At 39.0% G+C, this 20,868-nt stretch overlaps 2 protein-coding genes across 2 annotated transcripts; both read left to right on the top strand.

Annotated features, from left to right (window-relative positions):
• Positions 1-2,227: 2,227 nt before the first annotated feature.
• On the top strand, positions 2,228-5,091 carry LOC148718624 (uncharacterized). Its single transcript, XM_088741902.1, has 2 exons — positions 2,228-2,669; positions 3,748-5,091. The coding sequence occupies exons 1-2, from the start codon at positions 2,383-2,385 to the stop codon at positions 4,406-4,408; spliced, it is 948 nt and encodes a 315-aa protein (XP_088598028.1). The 5' UTR covers positions 2,228-2,382; the 3' UTR covers positions 4,409-5,091.
• A 4,395-nt stretch (positions 5,092-9,486) lies between these two features.
• On the top strand, positions 9,487-20,499 carry LOC148718623 (putative N-acetylated-alpha-linked acidic dipeptidase). Its single transcript, XM_088742054.1, has 5 exons — positions 9,487-9,865; positions 17,014-17,227; positions 17,341-17,538; positions 17,936-18,230; positions 18,640-20,499. The coding sequence occupies exons 1-5, from the start codon at positions 9,570-9,572 to the stop codon at positions 19,944-19,946; spliced, it is 2,310 nt and encodes a 769-aa protein (XP_088598180.1). The 5' UTR covers positions 9,487-9,569; the 3' UTR covers positions 19,947-20,499.
• Positions 20,500-20,868: the final 369 nt, after the last annotated feature.

Here is a 20,868-nt window from a genome sequence, read left to right as displayed (position 1 = left end):
GTTCACGGCGTGAACTATACACGCCTTGCACACCCATCGCCAAGGTTTTCTAACCTCCCTTTTTACCTCTTTCAAGCGATAAATCAGAACTGGTCCTTAATCGAAACGATAATTTTATTTATACTTCCAACAGTCAATTCAGATACTCGATTATCTACCTATCTACCCAACTACAATAAAAAAAATGAAAATATTTCAAAAAGAAAAACTTTCTTTCATTCGAGGTCGTGTCTAAACATTTACTTCTTAAAACTCAAAATATCATGACTTAAAACTGTATCGACTTAATTTAGAATTAAAATCGACTACTCAAGATTCTTGAGTAAGGTCTTTAGGCAAGTTGTTCCACTGGGAAAAAAAAAAAAAAAGAAAAGAAGGTTGGCAATGGAAGATGGAAATCGTTGTAGTGCAATAATAATGAGCAATCAGAGCAGAACAGTAGTGAAATAGTTGATGTAGATTTCACGTCAGAAAAACGCAGAGTAGAAGCTAACATGATCTAACTTGGCAAACGTGAAATGGTTTTTTCGAAACCACTCACCGGAGCGTACTGTTAGTGCTTCGAAAAATCGGAAAACTTTATCAAGCTGGCCAGGGTTTCCGGTATCCGTGCTCACGTTTAAACTAACGAATGATAAACTGAATGAATTCCTTTCCCCCCCCCCACCCCTCCGCTTTCCCCCCTCCCCTCCCCTCCTCTGCCACAGCTCTTCTTTAGCTCGTCCCCGCGGTATGCGGAATAAGTCTTAAAGACTTGCAGGGAAATAGTGACTTAGATAGCTAAAATAGAGTGAGTATCGAGATCTGCAACTGGAATGAATCGAAACTGAACTAAAATAAATGAGAAATCAATCACCCGTCTCGAAACGAAGACAGGTAGAACATGATATGTTTAATGTATTTGGGGAAGAAATAAAAACTTTAAAGTGCACCTACAACCAAAAATTTTTTTCTTCTAAAAAATTTAAGCGTATTTTATGGAGTATTATGCAGCAAAATTTTTTTGATTTGGTTAAATCGTCGCTTTTCTATGCCCTGTTGAAGTCGAGCTTCAATGGCCCCATGACCGCGTGAAAGAAGTCTGGGGCGAGCGGGAGTGTGACGTCAAATCGAGAACGATCCACGAGAGACACTGCTGAAATTCTTAGTATCCGAAGGCTTCGTATAGCGAAACTTGTTTCCGCAGGCGCTTTGCACTGGTGTGATCGAAGAACAGAGTCTTAATGTCTTATTCTTAGAGGATGAGATTGATTGCTAAAACTTAATATTAATGAATACCTTGTGTATAGATTCCAACAACACAAATGTTGATTAAAAGAATATTATGAAAATTGTTCGTTGAATGGAAAGTGCGAGAATTTTGATTAATACGCGAACCAATCATCGTAATCAGCATCTGACATACGTCTGGATTAGAGTTTTCCACGTACAAGTTGTTAAGTGGCCCGTAAAGCTACATGAAAAAAGATCATCTTGAATGCGGTCGGTGTTGGAGTTCGCAATCGTCTAATGTGTCCACGATCATGGAAGAAAACAAATTAGAACATAGCTAGCAGAGTCGCGATATCAAATTCGTTATACGTAAGCGTGCTCAAAATCCCGATAGTGCACGCTAATAGCGTCAGCAAATCCGACTTCGCCAGAAAAGTTTTTTTTTCGCGCGAGTGGCCATTGCTAGTGCGGGGAAAAAGAATACATTTCGCGACAATAATGGTACAAACAGAAACTCGGCCTGCTATTCCGAAAACGAAGACAATGTTTCGACCTTTTCCCATGGGCTAGGGTTCTTAAATGAGGCAGAAAAAGAGAAAAACAAAGGAAAAGGAGACTCGAAATCAGCGCCGTCACGATTCGCTTCAACTGATATTGTTGTCCGTTTTTCGCGTCGCATTTGATGCACAATTCCACCGGCTATGTTCTAAAACAATTGGTTCATGCTTTCAGCTGTGCACTATCGAGTTATGGAGCACGCGGGAAGTTTGGAGAGCACAAAAGAAGCGTAAGAGTTGCCCGAGGCGATAGCCGAGGGCAACTCTAGCTTCTTGAGTGCTCTCCAAACTTCCCACGTGCTCCATAACTCGATAGTGCACGCTAAAGCATGAACCAATTGTTAATCAATACGACTCCTTACGGGATGAAACAAAATAATGCAAGATCGATTTATTACTATAGGGGACTCCCCTTTTCTTAGACGACAAAGAATGAACAAAGTTTTCACTTTCGATCAGTTTACTAATATAAAGGAAGTCTTTGAAACAGATTTCAACAGCTACAATACAAGAGCTGACTGACTCTAATTTCTCATACGTTTGCGTTCTCTGACGAACCTTGTCCGCGTTGAAAGCCGAAGGACCGAAGTGGAGTGGATAAATCATAATCATTATGCGGTTATCTTTCCTCTTTCATTCACTTCCCATATTCGCTCTCTTAGCTCATAAAATGATAGGCACAATGGCGGATAACGGCGCCGGTTTGGTCTTAAAAAAGCATTCAGCGGAGAACATTGAAGGCTACTACCGCCAAACAGAAGGCCTCGCTTTGTGCTTTGTCATAAACGAGACCTTTATTGAGTTGACAAGCGGCGGCGACGATGGCAGAACGTTGGCTCACTTTAGGGACCTACAGAATGGAATGTTCCTCTTTCAAATACTGGACGATGTGTTTCTCGGGTAAGTCTTGTGTACGTGAGTGTGTCTGAAGTTGTAGGGGGGCTAAATATTACTTTTTAGGAATCAAGTTTGCGTTAACAAATTAAGGCGGAAACAAAACTATTGCTGTTGTAAGCGGTGTAGATATTAGAGTTTAAATATTTGAATTTTCCGTAAAGAGATAATTTTTTTGTGGTTTTGTCTTTTTCTGTCTTGCTAATTCAGTTATTAGAGGGTAAAAGAGGAAACTCAACGGAAATTTGTTTTGACCGTTCTTTACTTATCGTCGCAAATAAAAATACGTAATGCATAAACTCAATAATGACAAAAAATGCATTATACTACTTTCGATCTATCAAAAATTCGGCTTTATAATATGGCTCAGTAAACGCCAACAAAGGATATAAACAAACAGGCTTTTTTCAGATCCCTTTGTATGTTTTTTCCCAGAAAAAAAAATTCAATGAAATCGAATGAAATTTTTGGTCTTTGCAACACATTGTCAGTGACTTTTACTATCATCTGGAATGCATCCCGAACCTTTGACGCACTGGTTACGCGTGACTGTAATTTGACACATGAAATTACAATGGAAATTTTAGATCATTCTTCTCAAATTTGATATTTTATCAAAAAATGAATTGACACGTGTCCTAAAAGCAAAAGGAAATTTACCAAGCCAAGCTAAAATTGAGGCTAGAAAGTGATGAAATCCACACGTAATAACAGCGCTTCATTTCTTTCCAATGAAAACTTACCAGAAGTAAATATTTGGAGTCAATAGTTAAAATTAAAGTAAGGAATCGAAATCTGTTGTCTGTCGAGCAGGGCGGGTTTTGACTGATTCGTCCCATGCCATGGCGTTGAAATATCAGGCGGGCGCAAAGCGCCAGGCGACCAGCCACGCGTGCTACCGTGTTAATGTGAAAAAAAAAAAAAAAATAATAATAATAATAATAATAATAATAAACATAACAAGCTGAATGATCTGCAAATTTAAAACTCTTTCTGCAAAGGGAAAACTACATTTGGTGACGTGGCTTCATTTTGCATGCCGGATGATAGCTGACTGATATTAGTTTTGTACCTTTTTCAATAGGAAGAAGTCGTCTAAATTTCCCGTGCATCTCAAGTTAAACCCAAGGAGACACAGCAACCTTCAAGACCTTCACTGGAAGGAAATCTTTGACCTAAAACACGATCATCGCATGACAAACAGCGATTCATTTGCTGAAAACTTTTATTCGGCATTGGACCGGCTAAAGAACACAGCGGAGCATGCGTTATTGCACTCCCTGTTGACTGACTTGGAAACGAACGTAGATAATCACCTGCCCTTGATGAGGTTCCAGATGCTTGCCATGACTTTGGCACCAAAATACAGCTCCAATGATAGCATTGTCCCAGAACGACATGTACGCTGGAGCAGTGACGAAGGACAGTACAAGGGAGGAGAGAGTAAGTTTGAACACGTTCGAAGCAGCGTGACACGTGAGAAAAGAACTCTTTTTCAAGAAGAGAGTAAGAAGTCTTGTCAGGATTTAAGATCTGATCCCAACCATGATGATTGCCTAGGAATGTGTGGCCCCGATTGTAAATGTTGGTACTATGTTTGTGGAAATTGCTGTCGAAATCAGCTTTGCTTTGAACACGACCAATGTTGCCGACATGACATGGACTCCATAGACTGCCTTATTCCGGTTATTCATACAATGAGCTGTGAAAACGGGTATGGTGGCTACCCCAGCTGTCTAAAATAAGTTCAATCGACACTGCTCGCATCCTGTAGATTAGTCCGCCGGGAGACCACCTTCCAGCAACACATCTGGATTAGCCAATTAGAAAATTCCCCCCCCCCCTCCAACTACATTGTAATCTTGAACACGTGCTTAAACTAGTTTGCAGAATGGAAGGAGTTTTTTTATTAAATATGCACGATCACAATTTTTCAACCTTCAAAATTTAGGGGCGTCAGCTAAGTACTGTTTAACTGAAAACCAGATTTCACTTGTCAAATTGTTAGCTTTACCACTCGCGAGAGTAACTTATTTAGGGGCAAGTCATTACTTTATCGCCTAGAGTATGAAGGGGGGGGGGGGTCGGAATATTTTGGCTGTGTCACAATGACTTTTACATGTTCGCCCCGTAAGGCCCTGTAGTAATCGTCCCCTTGTTGGCTGTCAATTTTCTATATTTGTTAGAGACGAAGGATGCTCCGTCTGTTCCCCCCCTAAAACCCCGCCCCCCACTGAGAACTTGTTGTTTTTGAATGGCAATGGGAAGTAAGACTCGAAGAAAATAGACTATAATGATATCGTGCTACGAATAAGCTAGTCTGCTACAAGTCTTCAATTCAGATTTGGTTAAAGTAGGTTTAAATAATTTGTATAACTATCATATTGTGACTCTCAATGGAGGATACTGATAAAACGTTGTTGCCGCATCATACACGTTCTCACTTTAAAACAAAAGAACGCAGAAACGCCTTGAGGAGAAAACCCCCTCAGCGTGAATAACCCATTTCCGAATTGCCTTAAGCCTCTTTTTCAAAGTGAATCCTGGTGCTCATCCTTTCGTATGGTAACAAGTTTTCATTCACATGCAAATTAAACTCATTTTCATACGTATGGTTGAGCACCAGGCCTCGTTTTGAAAAAGAGGCCAAATGTAATTCGGAAATGGCCTGTTAGATTTTTTAATTCTAAGGAAACAATTTAGTGCACCCACAAAACGATCTTAGAGATCAGTCATTATTTACCGCCTGTAGGGGAGGGGGGCAGGGGGTCGGAGGAATTTGGTTGCGTCACGATAAATTTTTCCTGATTTGCCCCCCTACCCCGAAGGCTATAAACTATTCTTGTGATTCCTTCCTCTCATTGGCAGTTAAATGGCAATCAGTTCCCCCTTTAACTCTGTGAGAGACGCCTGATCCCCTTCCATTCCCCTTGAAAACCATGCCTAAAGTTGATGACCGCTGACTATACTCATGTTCCTGTAAGGGAGTTAAAAAGATTAACAAGAGAATAGAAATTGTATAACACTACTACAACATTGACGGAGTGTTACAAATCTGCGAGCCAGCGAGTCATGCGAGCCAAGGGGCGAGCCATGCGAGTCATGCGAGCCTCAGTCAAAATGTTAAGAATTTTTATTTGTTACATTTATATTCGCATGAGAACAAGAACAAGAGCAACGGAACAAGATAACTCTGATTCACTAAAGAGCGAAGCTGTTAAAATTACGCGATTTACTCACCATTCTTGACGCCAATACACGGAGTTTCCCTGGAAGTACTGTTCTCTTTTCTCTTAAATGATTTTCCACGTGGATATCAATGAATTACAGGAGTCAATGGATTACCACTCAACAACCCATTCCAGTAGCGGAAGGGGGTGGAGCCGTACGTTTTCCTGAGAACTTTAATTAATTTTTGTCGCACTGTTTTTATTTTTTGCGGATCCTGAGCGATTTGAATAGATAAAATTCTCTCTAAATAACAAAAATATGAAACGAAGAAAAAAATTCGTCCAACTCAGGACGGCCATTACTATGACGCAAGACTTGGCACGACGTACTGAGATGTTTAGAGCGTTTTTCATATATTTCCATCCGAGATCCTTTGCAGTCGTTTGTTTTGTTTTGGAATCGCGCTATTGTTAAATGGCGAACTCTGATAGTCATTCACAAACACTATTAAAAAGAAAAACAAAGATTTGGCGAAGAACACAGTAAACAAATTTGCAGCTAAATATTTGAGACTAAAAAATCATAAATCGAGTCTGTGTATAAAACTTGTACAAAGCTTACCTGATGTTGAAGGAAATTGTTCGGCTTCAACACTAAATAAAATATAAACAAATAACTAATTTTGCCCAACACTGATTTACTTTACGCATTTCAGTTATAGAATAATGCCTTGTACAAATGAGATCACTTACATACATATCTCAGGATCTCAAGTAAAAATCAGTCAATTAATTATTCTCACCTCCAAAAACTCTCCCGGAGTCTCTAGTTCCATCGTAGGAACAATGCAATAACATTTCTGCAAAAGCACTGTCTGTAGTGTTACCGAAACCCTTGGTTGTTTTCCTTGCCCTCCATAAATCATACACAGACTCTCGAAGTCGAATAACCTTTGCCGAGCCGGGCAGACTCGGCCTTCCTCTAGACCGCTTATTCGGCGGCATCAACTTTTCAAATGACATTTTTCACCGTCATACATGTAAGAATTAAAAACTATTTACTGATATGGATACTAGGATAGTTTGTTGTTCGCACATGATTCAAGATGGAACTTTGAAAGCCCTAATTAGTAAGTTGGAAGAAGATATCAAAGCGATTCCGCAACTACGAGGAATATAGCGTATTTTTCATATATGAAAAATGATCCGGGCGCGCAAGGCATCTTGGTTGGAAATGGGCTTTTAAAATTAATTTCCCAGGGAAAGAGAGAGTACCCTGGGAGGGAGTTTGTACCGTTTACACTCGTCCCCAGGATCATCTCCACTTTCAGGATGGCGGGCGGGCGGACGGTTTATATCGTTTTAGTTATAGTCGGGCGCGAAATGATCGACGACCTCCCAGACCTTGGACCAGTCAAAGAAAAAAAAATACTCGCAAAAATGGCTCGCATGGCTCGCAGATTTTGCAGACCCCATTGACGGAAGGTGTTGCTCTTAAACCATTTGTGTGGTTTCGTTGGTTTTAAAATTTTTATGCCTTCCCTGGAACATAATTTTGTTCAAGTCTTGTAATTACTAACTGATTAGGTTGTTTATAGTGTCATTAGCAAGTAAACTTTACTATCTTTTTGTTTCGCAGGACTTGAATGAGAGTTTAATAAAAGGAAAGTTAATGTTCATACATCTAAATATGACTTAATAAGGGAAGGGACTTTGAAATTATCACTGAAGTAGTTGGTCTGGTATATTGTATGTTTTTCCCCCTGCCTGTAACATAATTTTCCTCAAACCTTATAATGGGATATCAGATGGGATATCAGATGGGATATCAGATGTCATCTGACAGTGTGTCGACTGCTTGGCATCCTACATTGTAGAGACTGGTAGGAACCTTAACACAAGACTGACTGAACATAAACGAGCGACTAGAAATGGCGATGTAAACGATCTCATTTCTGAAGATCGCCAACATATTAGTCACAGAATCCTGACTGGGACTCTGCTAAATGCTTAACATATAGTACCAACTAGTTTCAACGACTGACTCGGGAAAGCTGGTTTACTAACTTAGAACACAGACACATCTCTCAACAGATGTCAACAACACCCGCCTTACCAACGACTCATTAATAACATAAACAAACTGACGAACAATAGATGGATCACAACCGACCAATGACTGTTGACAAACTACACAAATCTTACAGCCAATCGGATCATAGCTAAACTGGCCAATCACGTTCAATGGAGCAGACTTTACAACATCATCAACTGACAACTATTATTTATTCGACTCTGAAGATGACTTCCAACAGGTTGTTGAAATGTCAGTCACCAACAAATTTTCAGAACTTCTCTCACGCGGATGATCACACTATACAAACTATTGATACTCCTGGGTTCAAACTATTTACTTTATAAGAAAAGCTTGTTTTTATTTTTTTTGTTTTTCTTTTACCTGAGTCTTTACTTTTGCTACTCTTTGTTGTTGTTGATGTACTTTTACTAAGAGAAAAGAAAAATGAGAGATAATTAAATTTGTGGGTAAATGAATGTAATTGTGTTCATTAGCTTTAATGGCAATGGTTAGTGTATTTAGAGACTGCTAGGGTCTTATCAGGATACAAAAACTTACCTTGAGTTTGACACCATGATCTTAACATCTTGCACCCACGGAGATCACGAAGCTAAATCGAGTTGACGAATATACTCTCTTTCAAATTTAAGTCTGTCTCAGTTTTCGTATGCGTCGACATAGTGCTTTTTCGCCTCTTCTTGCCATCTAGGTGAAAACGGAGCGTACGAATTATATCTCCTGTTTTTTAGCAAAATTTTTCCGAAGATGAATATTTCATTGTCACACTTCACTTAACATACTTTGGTTTACATCTCGTTCAATTTTCAAACGGTAGTCTGTACTTTGATTCACACCTGTCGTTATCCTTCTATTTCCATTGCAGCATTTTGCCAATCACTTATTTACATTAAATCTTCACATTTTGGTAAAACCGGTAAAGATTTTATAAAAAAACCCCTCGTAAACCTACGAAACATGAATACCAATCATTTTAACCCCTCCCAAAGGGATTATTAGACACCATCTTCAATTTTATTGTTACCAAGCCAACTGGGTAGCTCAATTGGTAGAGCGCTGCACTAGTATCGCAGAGGTCAGTGGTTCGAATCCCGTACAGGCCTGAAATTTTTTTCAGGTCTGATTTTCACTATTGCTCAAATAGTGCTTTACTGCGAAGGATCGTTCTCATATACATAAGAATACTAATCATTATAACCCCTCCCAGACGGATTATTAGACACCATCTTCAATTTTATTGTCACCATTGTTCCACACCATATTGAATTTTTTCCGATATTTCTCAAATTATTAACGAACACTCCACACATCACATTTTTTACCCCTCGTCTACCTACACGAATTTCACTCTAACCCTAAACCCTAACCTTAACCCTAACCCTAACCCCTAAAAAACACCCTCTTCTACCTACGTGCTATGAATACTAATTAACTCGGACACTAAGACCCAAACCATTCAATTTTTGCCAAAGAGACGCTCTCTAATACTACAATAGTATAAAACTAGTTGGCTGCCTACCTTTAATTAAGGTTCACCGCAGACGCTCATTAGATTAAGTCGCCTACATCGAACAGCCTTCGTTCCTTGCAAGCGCTCTTTTTTTAAGAAAGGCCTTAGTGTGCACTAAACACACTTCTCAAATGGAGCTCAATAGCTCCAAACTTCACCTATCGTCGTCATTTTCACAGTCTGAAATTAGTTTTGGAGGATCCCGCCCTAAAAAGAAACATATTATTTTTGTCATATTGTTCATTGGGGTCATTTCAGCATCAGGCGGTTTTCTCTTTGGTTACTTTTTGAAAGGTTACAAGACCATCAAGAAGGAAGACTGTGCGAAGATTAAAGACCAGAATGAGACAAACCCCGACCACGGCAATGAGGTTTTCAGCCAATTTGAGAAGAATGTTAACAGCACAGAGCTCGAGGAAACCTTGAGGTACACCTTTAAACCACTTATACTGTAGCAAGGCTTTATGCTGGATATCATTTACAAAGTTTCAAAAATATTTTCAACAATTTTCGAGGTGTTCTTGTCGATCGAGGCAGGCAGGATAACACTGTAATAGTATTAGTTTCCGCGATAACTGTTTGTTTGTTTTGTTCGTTACCTAAATTTCATTTATCGGCCACAAACTATGGAGGGTATGCTAATTCCTTTGTGAATACTCGCCTGAAAATATCACATATTATTGATTTATCACCATCGGGTCAAAACATAAGTTAATCAATTTAATTGCGAGCAGACACTTTAAGGGATGAAGAACCCGCTAAAATTTGTTTCGCAGCCACTATATGGAACACCGCAGCTATATTAGCACTCAACGTATTTTTTCTGGTCTCTTATTTGTTTATTTCATCTCTACATGCTCTTATTTGTTATTTCTATGGCTTACTGTATTTTGCGAAACGAAACGAAACGAAACGAAACGAAACGAAACGAAACGAGTAAACCCGTACTGTATTTTGCGAAACCAGCTCTTCGAAGACTCTAGCGATATATAACTTATTTCTTCCGATTCTACAACACTTTTCGTAGATACAACTCGATGCAGTGATGATTTTTTAATAAAGAGCTAGAGCCAAAAGGTCAGAAGTGCGCCGTTTCGCAAATTACAGATATGTAAATCTGTAATTTGCGAAACGAGCTCTTTGAAGACTCTAATGATATGTAACTTATTTCTTCCGATTCTATAACACTTTTCGTAGATATAACTCGATGCAGTGATGATTTTTTAATAAAGAGCTCGAGCCAAAAGGTCAGAAGTGCGCCGTTTCGCAAATTACAGATATGTAAATCTGTAATTTGCGAAACGAGCTCTTTGAAGACTCTAATGATATGTAACTTATTTCTTCCGATGCTATAACACTTTTCGTAGATACAACTCGATGCAGTGATGATTTTGTAATAAAGTGCTCGAGCCAAAAGGTCAGAAGTGCGCCGTTTCGCAAATTACAGATATGTAAATCTGTAATTTGCGAAACGAGCTCTTTGAATACTCCAATGATATGTAACTTATTTCTTCCGATGCTATAACACTTTTCGTAGATACAACTCGATGCAGTGATGATTTTGTAATAAAGAGCTCGAGCCAAAAGGTCAGAAGTGCGCCGTTTCGCAAATTACAGATATGTAAATCTGTAATTTGCGAAACGAGCTCTTTGAAGACTCTGATGATATGTAACTTATTTCTTCCGATTCTATAACACTTTTCGTAGATACAACTCGATGCAGTGATGACTTTTTAATAAAGAGTTTGAGCCAAAAGGTCAGAAGTGCGCCGTCTCGCAAATAACATATATGTAAATCCGTAATTTGCGAAACGAGCTCTTTGAAGGCTCTAATAGCATTTGGTTAGTACCAGATAAAAACCAGGTCAAAATTGGAATTCTGCCCTTTGACATTGCTGTAGCATGTGTTAGAAACCTTGCGCGTACCGCAATGTATGTTTGTACATTTATTAAAATCTACAACAATTTTGTCATTTTTTACCGGCCGCCTAGTCCAGTTGATAGTTTATGAACAGAAAGCAATTTATCTTTAGGGACTTCTTTCCTGTCCGCTACCTTTTTTTAATTACCATATTGGTCTTTCCGAAACATTTCCATATCAGGTTACTAGTTATTTCTCATTCTTACGCAATAGAATGCGTGACACGTGTGAGATTTGGTGAGAAACTCGTTTCGCAAATTACAGATTTTCATATCTGTAATTTGCGAAACGGCGCACTTCTGACCTTTTGGCTCGAGCTCTTTATTAAAAAATCATCACTGCATCGAGTTGTATCTACGAAAAGTGTTATAGCATCGGAAGAAATAAGTTACATATCATTAGAGTCTTCAAAGAGCTCGTTTCGCAAATTACAGATTTACATATCTGTAATTTGCGAAACGGCGCACTTCTGACCTTTTGGCTCAAAGTCTTTATTCATAAATCATCACTGCATCGAGTTGTATCTACGAAAAGTGTTGTAGAATCGGAAGAAATAAGTTACATATCATTAGAGTCTTCAAAGAGCTCGTTTCGCAAATTACAGATTTTCATATCTGTAATTTGCGAAACGGCGCACTTCTGACCTTTTGGCTCGAGCTCTTTATTACAAAATCATCACTGCATCGAGTTGTATCTACGAAAAGTGTCGTAGAATCGGAAGAAATAAGTTACATATCATTAGAGTCTTCAAAGAGCTCGTTTCGCAAATTACAGATTTACATATCTGTAATTTGCGAAACGGCGCACTTCTGACCTTTTGGCTCGAGCTCTTTATTACAAAATCATCACTGCATCGAGTTGTATCTACGAAAAGTGTTATAGCATCGGAAGAAATAAGTTACATATCATGAGAGTCTTCAAAGAGCTCGTTTCGCAAATTACAGATTTACATATCTGTAATTTGCGAAACGGCGCACTTCTGACCTTTTGGCTCGAACTCTTTATTACAAAATCATCACTGCATCGAGTTGTATCTACGAAAAGTGTTATAGAATCGGAAGAAATAAGTTACATATCATTAGAGTCTTCAAAGAGCTCGTTTCGCAAATTACAGATTTACATATCTGTAATTTGCGAAACGGCGCACTTCTGACCTTTTGGCTCGAGCTCTTTATTAAAAAATCATCACTGCATCGAGTTGTATCTACGAAAAGTGTTGTAGAATCGGAAGAAATAAGTTACATATCATTAGAGTCTTCAAGGAGCTCGTTTCGCAAATTACAGATTTACATATCTGTAATTTGCGAAACGGCGCACTTCTGACCTTTTGGCTCGAGCTCTTTATTAAAAAATCATCACTGCATCGAGTTGTATCTACGAATAGTGTCGTAGAATCGGAAGAAATAAGTTACATATCATTAGAGTCTTCAAAGAGCTCGTTTCGCAAATTACAGATTTTCATATCTGTAATTTGCGAAACGGCGCACTTCTGACCTTTTTCCTCAAACTCTTTATTAAAAAATCATCACTGCATCGAGTTGTATCTACGAAAAGTGTTATAGAATCGGAAGAAATAAGTTACATATCATTAGAGTCTTCAAAGAGCTCGTTTCGCAAATTACAGATTTACATATCTGTAATTTGCGAAACGGCGCACTTCTGACCTTTTGGCTCGAACTCTTTATTACAAAATCATCACTGCATCGAGTTGTATCTACGAAAAGTGTTATAGAATCGGAAGAAATAAGTTACATATCATTAGAGTCTTCAAAGAGCTCGTTTCGCAAATTACAGATTTACATATCTGTAATTTGCGAAACGGCGCACTTCTGACCTTTTGGCTCGAGCTCTTTATTAAAAAATCATCACTGCATCGAGTTGTATCTACGAAAAGTGTTGTAGAATCGGAAGAAATAAGTTACATATCATTAGAGTCTTCAAGGAGCTCGTTTCGCAAATTACAGATTTACATATCTGTAATTTGCGAAACGGCGCACTTCTGACCTTTTGGCTCGAGCTCTTTATTAAAAAATCATCACTGCATCGAGTTGTATCTACGAATAGTGTCGTAGAATCGGAAGAAATAAGTTACATATCATTAGAGTCTTCAAAGAGCTCGTTTCGCAAATTACAGATTTTCATATCTGTAATTTGCGAAACGGCGCACTTCTGACCTTTTTCCTCAAACTCTTTATTAAAAAATCATCACTGCATCGAGTTGTATCTACGAAAAGTGTTATAGAATCGGAAGAAATAAGTTACATATCATTAGAGTCTTCAAAGAGCTCGTTTCGCAAATTACAGATTTACATATCTGTAATTTGCGAAACGGCGCACTTCTGACCTTTTGGCTCAAAGTCTTTATTCATAAATCATCACTGCATCGAGTTGTATCTACGAATTGTGTTTACGAATCGGAAGAAATAAGTTATATATCGCTAGAGTCTTCGAAGAGCTGGTTTCGCAAAATACAGTACGGGTTTACTCGTTTCGTTTCGTTTCGTTTCGTTTCGTTTCGTTTCGTTTCGTTTCGCAAAATACAGTAAGCCATTTCTATAAGTGTAGTTCATCTGTTCGATTTAAATCTTCATTTAATAATTCACCTTTAGAGTGAGAAAAATGAAGTTGGTTCCTTGCAAGTAGAGTCGAATGTGCTCACAGGGTACGAGTTGCATTGTTCGTCGAACAAAGAAATATTTTATTTTTGTCACTAGCATAGGACAAAGAAGGAAACCAAGTCCCAGACTGCTCTCCTTATTGGTCCATTGAACAGTAGAGGACGGGGTGGTGTGCTATTGCGTATGCTAGGTCCATATGTAATACGTGTTAAGCATACTGCCAGGATTAGCAATGTCGAGAGTGCTGCTTCTTTAAACTAAGTGCGAAAGAATTCACCTAAATTGTGACTTTCGTTGCTAACTATTGAACCTACATTGTTAGAGTTCATCTCTCGATCTCTCACTTTTCATGCATGTATCTTAGTCCAAAGCGAAAAAATCTTCCTATTTATTTCAAAATCATATATCTAATCGCAAAAATTCTAATCTTGGAAGAGATAGCCTGCAGTGCCGCCGTATTTTGGGCGCACGAGTGCACATTTTCGTATAAGGCCGCCATCTTAGATTTGGTAACTGTGGAGGATTGGGGCGAGGAAATATTTGCCGAGGGAGTAGGTGTTAAGTGGAAAAATGGGCAACGGGGGCTTCCCCTCCCTCTCCCCCGTTGCCCATTTTTCCACTTAACGCCTACTCCCTCGGCAAATATTTCCTCGCCCCAATCCTACACAGATACCAAATCTAAGATGGCGGCCTAATACGAAAATGTGCACTCGTGAGCCCAAAATACGCCGGCACTGCAGCCTAGGAAGAGAAGGCACGGTTAAATTAAACAACTCGGCAAATCACTTTCGTTTCTTCAACCATCTTTCATCAATTGTAAATATTTTCTCCCAGTTTTAAGGAAGTTCATAAATGTGGTGAAATTGCTCGAGGGTTGTAGCTTCCATCGTCAAAAATTTCAAGATTGATTTAATTGACAAAGAAATTTATTTTACCATCAGTGATGACGTGCAGATCGACAACCAAATTCCTTGCCTCGAATGGATCCAGGAAAGCGACTTTAGTATCAATGTGTATTAACGAATGATTTCAAACATTTCCAAGAGTGTTTGGCATAAAGAAAAAGCCGTGTCCCGGCAGAGAATTCAAAGCTCTGACTTTTCGACATGGAAAGGTCTGAGTTTCAGATATTTTTTGAATTGCGTATCTTTCGAAACCATCCGGAATTCGTTGGTGAGGGTTTTCAGTTTTCAGGGAACAAGTTCTCCGCACGCCGCTTATTTTAGCAATGACGCATATCATAATAGCTTTCTGTGTGGTGTAAGAATTAATCAAAGGAAACATTATCAGGTCTTTTCGTCGAGAAAGAGACTTGCGCTTAATTTTAAGTATTTCTGACAGCTTCTGGAACAAAATATTAAACGCCGTTTTAGGAAAAGAGCTAGAATAAAGACCTTAGCATTTGAGTTAATTCTAAAAAAAAGTATGGGGAATGAAGATTTGATCACAGACATTAGCGATCATTACAATACATGTATTCACAAAGGCTTTACTCAGTTGATCAGGTGTCAAACATTGTGGATTTATTTCATTCTTGCTTTATTAGCCTAACCCTTTAAATATGAGGATTTAACCCTTGGAAAAGGAGCATTTCTATTCGCATAACCTTCCTCGACCTCTAAAACCGCAATTGTACTTGTAATTAACACTTGACAAATGCACTTTTCAAAGAAATATTTCCTTTGACATTGTAGAGAAGGATGGAGAAGAATTCGATTTCAATCCCTTAGAAATTCTTGGACAATAAAGAATTGGTTCATGCTTAGCATGCGTATATCGAGTTGTGGATGTACTGGGAAGTTTGGAGCGCTCGAGAAAAGCGAAGGAGTTGCTCGAAGCGCAGCCGAGAGCAACTACAACTTCTTGAAAACTAGCAAAAAACTATGAAAAAAAGAAAAGGCTAAAACACCCAAGGATATTTGAAGATCGAAGCTTTATTTAGAAAGCTATAAATTTGCTGATAAGAAGCTAAAATCAAACGAACTTCTTGCATGTACGTGATCGCGCAGTAGATTCAGCATGCTTGAGTTGTGGTTTACTGTATAGCATTCACGGCTAGAAAATTGCGTCAATATGTGATGAAAATTCTGAAATTGTATGATTTTAAAATTAAAATCGTCTATTGAAAAAATGATTTTTAGGGCCTATCAGCATTTACAAAAAGTATTCACGTGGTTGATTCACCATATTTGAATTGTTGTTTGGTAGAATTTATGACCAAAAAATGGCAAGGCTTTCTGTTGAAAATTCTAAAACAGAAGTCTTCCGTTGGACAACAGTCTTGGGACATGTTGATCGGTGACGTTCAAAATAATATTTGTGGCTCTAAAGAATTGTTCCCTGTCGGTCGCGGAGCCTCACTTGAAGTCAGAAAGGTCGATCACTTCGTTCTTTTCCAGCAATTATTCGCATCGCGTTTGGGAATGCAGCATCGATCGTCAACTCTCAAACTGATTTCGTCGTTTAAACGAGCTACTGTTTCTCATTGTCTTCGAAATAAGAAGCGGTTTGGCATATTTACTATCCTTTTTGAGATTTTTTTACCAAGGTATACCCTTGGGAATTAGGTAGAACTTGCGCCCGCGATGTTTCATAAGCATCCTTGTCAGATGGTATCAGCACATTATGACCTATGCAAGTATTTCCCTAATATGTTTCCTTGTACGAAAACTTTCTTTAGTGTATGTCACCAAGACAAAGTTGCCAAGGAAGAAGTTTTCCGGGGAAAATGTTCTTATGCCAGTGGGGCGAATTATTTACAAGTAATGAAATCCTTCATGATCACCAAAAAGACCCAGAATTTTTCTTTCGATTCTGGTGTCCTGAAAGATGTTCAATTTTGTATTATTTTTATTAAAGCTGAAAAAGGTTTATAAAAATCTTTATGTTAAACAATATGGCAAACAGAATAATGAAAATCCTAACAATCTATAAGCCTTAGTCCCCATAAAGAATTTAAAGAATCCCTTTGCAAAGATGCACAAATAATATCTTGAATTCATTACAAGATTAATCTTGTAAGCCATTGGCCCGCAGGTTCTATTCCAAGGAGCCTCATCTGGCTGGCGGGGATCGGCAACGACAACTTGCTTTTAAATTGGCTGAGACATGGCGAGGATATGAGTTTGACGAAGTTGAAATCCCGAAGTACAAAGTGTTGCTGTCCTATCCTGAGGAAAACAATCCAAACACCATCTCAGTTGTGTCTGAAAACGGGACATTGGTCAAAAACTTCACAGAGCAGTTGAAGGTTTTTGATTTTCCCTCTTTTAAAAAATATTGATTTTCGTATCAGTCTGCCAATTGATAGATGTCGTTCTCTCAAATTATCGACCGGATAACATTTCGGTTTCTGTGAAATAGGTCTCACCTGACCCTGGAATCAAGGCCACAGACTGGTTTACTCCATACACCGCATATTCTAACAATGGGACTGCTGAAGGGAGACTTGTGTACGTCAATCGGGGAACTGCAAAGGATTTGCAAGAGTTGGAGAAACTCAATATATCTCTCAATGGCACCATTCTGTTGACACGTGATATTTGGGGTTTCTTTACTTTGGTATGTGAAATTTCCCTCTCTATGAGTATGTATGCAGCTTTCAAATAATTCGGGGAGGCCCCACGAAAGACTTCATTAGCACAACCTAATCCTAAACTAACTGCGTACAAAAACTGCACGTTGTTATGTCTTTCTGATCTGTGTTAGCTCTAATCTTGCTTTTAGAAAGTGAGCACAGTTATAATTTCAAAGAAATGTTGACTTTTTATCCCAAATTCGTAGGCCTTTTAAGTTTAAAGGATCCATGCTAACCTGAATTTTGCGATAAATTTATTCCCCGCTTTAAGTTAGAGTCTCTTTAACCTTAACCCGAACTAGGAAGGATAATCCCGTTTTTCCACTCGCTATTACAATAATACAGTTTAATTACTTGTGTGTTTGCTTGTCAATCTTTTAGACCAGCTTGGCTATTAGCAAAGGTGCCAAAGGGATTCTAATGTATCCAGATCCTAACACGTATGCCCCAGAAGGCATAGGAGAAAATTCAACTTACCCCAATGCACCATGGCTTTCGTCTGAAGCAGTACCCTTGGGTGGAGTTTATGGTGAACTTGGCGACCCCTTGTCGAAGGGTCTCCCTTCCAAAGAGGGTATCTTCCAGAAATCAAAGAAGAACTGGCAGGTTGGATTACCATTACTTTTACAACCAATATCGTACGGAACAGCACGGTCTCTCTTGGAAGAAGTTGGAGGTAAGGATGATCAACACTTATGTACGATTTACTTGTCCCAGATCATTTATTGCACAGAATTGTGTAGCGCAACCGATCAGAAGTATGTGCTACGGCATCGCTGGGCAATGGACGAGGAAAGGCCATAATGCCAGTAGAACGTATTCCTAAACTTTGAGAAGAGTTCCTTTTATACTGTCCAGTGAGTAATAAATATGATAATTATGCATGAATGAAACGAGGAAAAAAACAGCGAGTCGTAACAATCGTAAAGAAGGCTTACGGGCTTAAAGTTACAGCGGTGATCTGCAGGATGGAATGATTCTTTGTCCATGCTTAGCCTATAACTTTGACCTTAATTTTAACCCGTTTAGTCTGGTCCGTTTTATTGAAACCCGTGATAAACCAAACTTTGCGTTTTCTTTACCAGTGGATGATATACCCTCGGAGTGGCTTAAAGATCTCAACCTCACGTTGCAACTCAACCTGCACGGCTCTTCGGGAAGGAACAGAACCGTAAAACTTACCATCAACAACCAGCTGGTTCAAAAGACGATTTATAACGTGATCGGCACCATTAATGGTTGGCAGGAACCGGATCGGTACGTTTTCTTAGGAAACCACCGAGATGCTTGGGTATATGGCGCTGCCGATGCAACTACGGGGATTGCAGTTCTGAAGGAAACAAGTAGAGTATTGGGCAAACTTATGAAACACGGATGGCGACCAAGAAGGACAATAAAACTCTGCAGCTTCGGTGGAGAGGAATTTGGCCTCATAGGTTCTGTTGAATGGATGGAGGAAAACTCTTTGATCTTTAAGGAGCGCGGTGTGGCCTACTTGAACACTGATGTTCCAGTGCAGGGAAATTATGTTCTTTTAGCTCAAACTAGCCCTCTACTCAGCGACGTTATATACAAGTGGACAAAACTGGTTGAGGTGCCATTTGAAAATGGAAGCTATGAATCTATATATGATGTAATGTTGAAGCGTGGACCACCTCCTCCAAACCCTCATGAGCCAAAACTTTGGGCTTTCCAGTTTGCAAGCGACTACATACCGTTCTTCTTTATGGCAGGTATACCATCCGCAGATTTTAGTTACTTCTTTGGCTACGATGAGCAAAAGGGCGGTTGGAAGCTTTATCCATCATATCATACTCAGGAGGACAATTTTTACTGGGTGAAGAAATTTGCTGATCCAGAGTTTGAGATTCATCGCGCCATGACTCTGCTCATGGGTGGCATGCTACTGGATTTGTCAGACTCCCAGATCATCCCTTTCAATTTATCTCGACTCATGAACACAATACATCGAGCATTTGGTAGCCTTACGGCCTTAAACTCGACATTTAAGAACGAAAAAGCTGTAAGAGATGGCATTTCAGCCGTAAGCAGATCCATAGCTAACTTCTCAAGATCATACAATTCGTTTACGGACCTGGTCAGCAAAGTCAGTCGAGAAAAAAACGTGAATCCCCTCAAAGTGCGATTGCTGAACAACCAGTTGAGCCAAGTTGGAAAATCATTCATAGATTCCAGACACTTTACCCATAATCCAAGCATTTTCCAGAATGTTCTTTTCGAGGACTCTTTTTTAGGCGTTTTAGGAGCATTTGTGGAGGCTAGAACCACTAATGATACTGCAAAGATTCAGGAGCAACTGTCTATCGTTTCCATAGCCCTTTCGACAGCTGCTAAGATCTTAGAACCTATCAGACTTCCTAAAGACAAATGAGAGGATAGGATTAAGAAACGATTACCCTTCACTGACTTGCGTGACGTCCATTCGAAATGTCCGGCAGAGGGTTATCATTTCCTTTATCATAATTTGATGAATTTTTCCGAAAGCTTAGCTTAGTGAAAAGCAACACATGTAAAAAACATTGCCAACAATATCAATACAGTGTTAGGTCACGGAGATCATTTTTGCGAAAAAAGTAAATTTAGTCATTTGCACAAACTGATAGCAATGTGAGTATATTAAAGTTAGCTACTTCATCGTGGAAGCTACGTTCCCTTTCTTTGAAAATCAGGAATTTATTGACTCTTTTGCGCATAGGTTATCATTTATTAATAAACTTAGAGTAGATAATTATGAGTATAGGCGTACGTTTTACCTTGAAATTTTTAAGAATCATTTGTGCTGGTACAACATATTCCAAGCGGGTATTATAAACGCTAGATAACGCTTTTCTTTTGCTAACTTCAAACGTAGTCGGTTGGAATTATCTGCCTCCATAATAGGTAGATATAGTATCAGTTTTCATTAAAGCATCAATTTTACTTTATGATCCTGTTCGCGTTAAACGTGTTTTATTTACGCTATGTTTTGTCCAAGGATGCCCAAATTTTGGATATACTTCATTTTATAAAGATAAGAGTCATGATAATAATGATGATGATCGGAAACTGACAGTGACAGGGACAACAACAGTGACAACAACAGCGACAGCGACAGCGACAGTGCCAGTGGCAGTGACAGTGACAGTGATAGTGACAGTAACAGTGACGTGATAGTGACAATGACAGTGACAGTGACAGTGACTGTGGAAATTATAGTGACAGTGTGCCATTGACAGTAATAGTGACAGCGACGTGATAACGACAACGACAGTGACAGAGATAGTAACAGTGTGCCATTGACAGTGATAGTGACA

This window comes from Stylophora pistillata, chromosome 12 (genome assembly GCF_964205215.1).
Source record: "Stylophora pistillata chromosome 12, jaStyPist1.2, whole genome shotgun sequence".
NCBI lineage: Eukaryota > Metazoa > Cnidaria > Anthozoa > Scleractinia > Pocilloporidae > Stylophora > Stylophora pistillata.
Note: the sequence above shows the minus strand (reverse complement) of the source record. Positions and strands in the feature narration are given on the sequence as shown.

Bases quoted from the DNA above. Each gene is read 5' to 3' on its own strand.
- LOC148718624 (XM_088741902.1), top strand. From the start codon at position 2,383: ATGCGGTTATCTTTCCTCTTTCATTCACTTCCCATATTCGCTCTCTTA. The intron at 2,670-3,747 runs GTAAGTCTTGTG...CTTTTTCAATAG, and splicing joins CTGGACGATGTGTTTCTCGG to GAAGAAGTCGTCTAAATTTC.
- LOC148718623 (XM_088742054.1), top strand. From the start codon at position 9,570: ATGGAGCTCAATAGCTCCAAACTTCACCTATCGTCGTCATTTTCACAG. The intron at 9,866-17,013 runs GTACACCTTTAA...ATTGGCCCGCAG, and splicing joins GAGCTCGAGGAAACCTTGAG to GTTCTATTCCAAGGAGCCTC. The intron at 17,539-17,935 runs GTATGTGAAATT...TCAATCTTTTAG, and splicing joins TTTGGGGTTTCTTTACTTTG to ACCAGCTTGGCTATTAGCAA.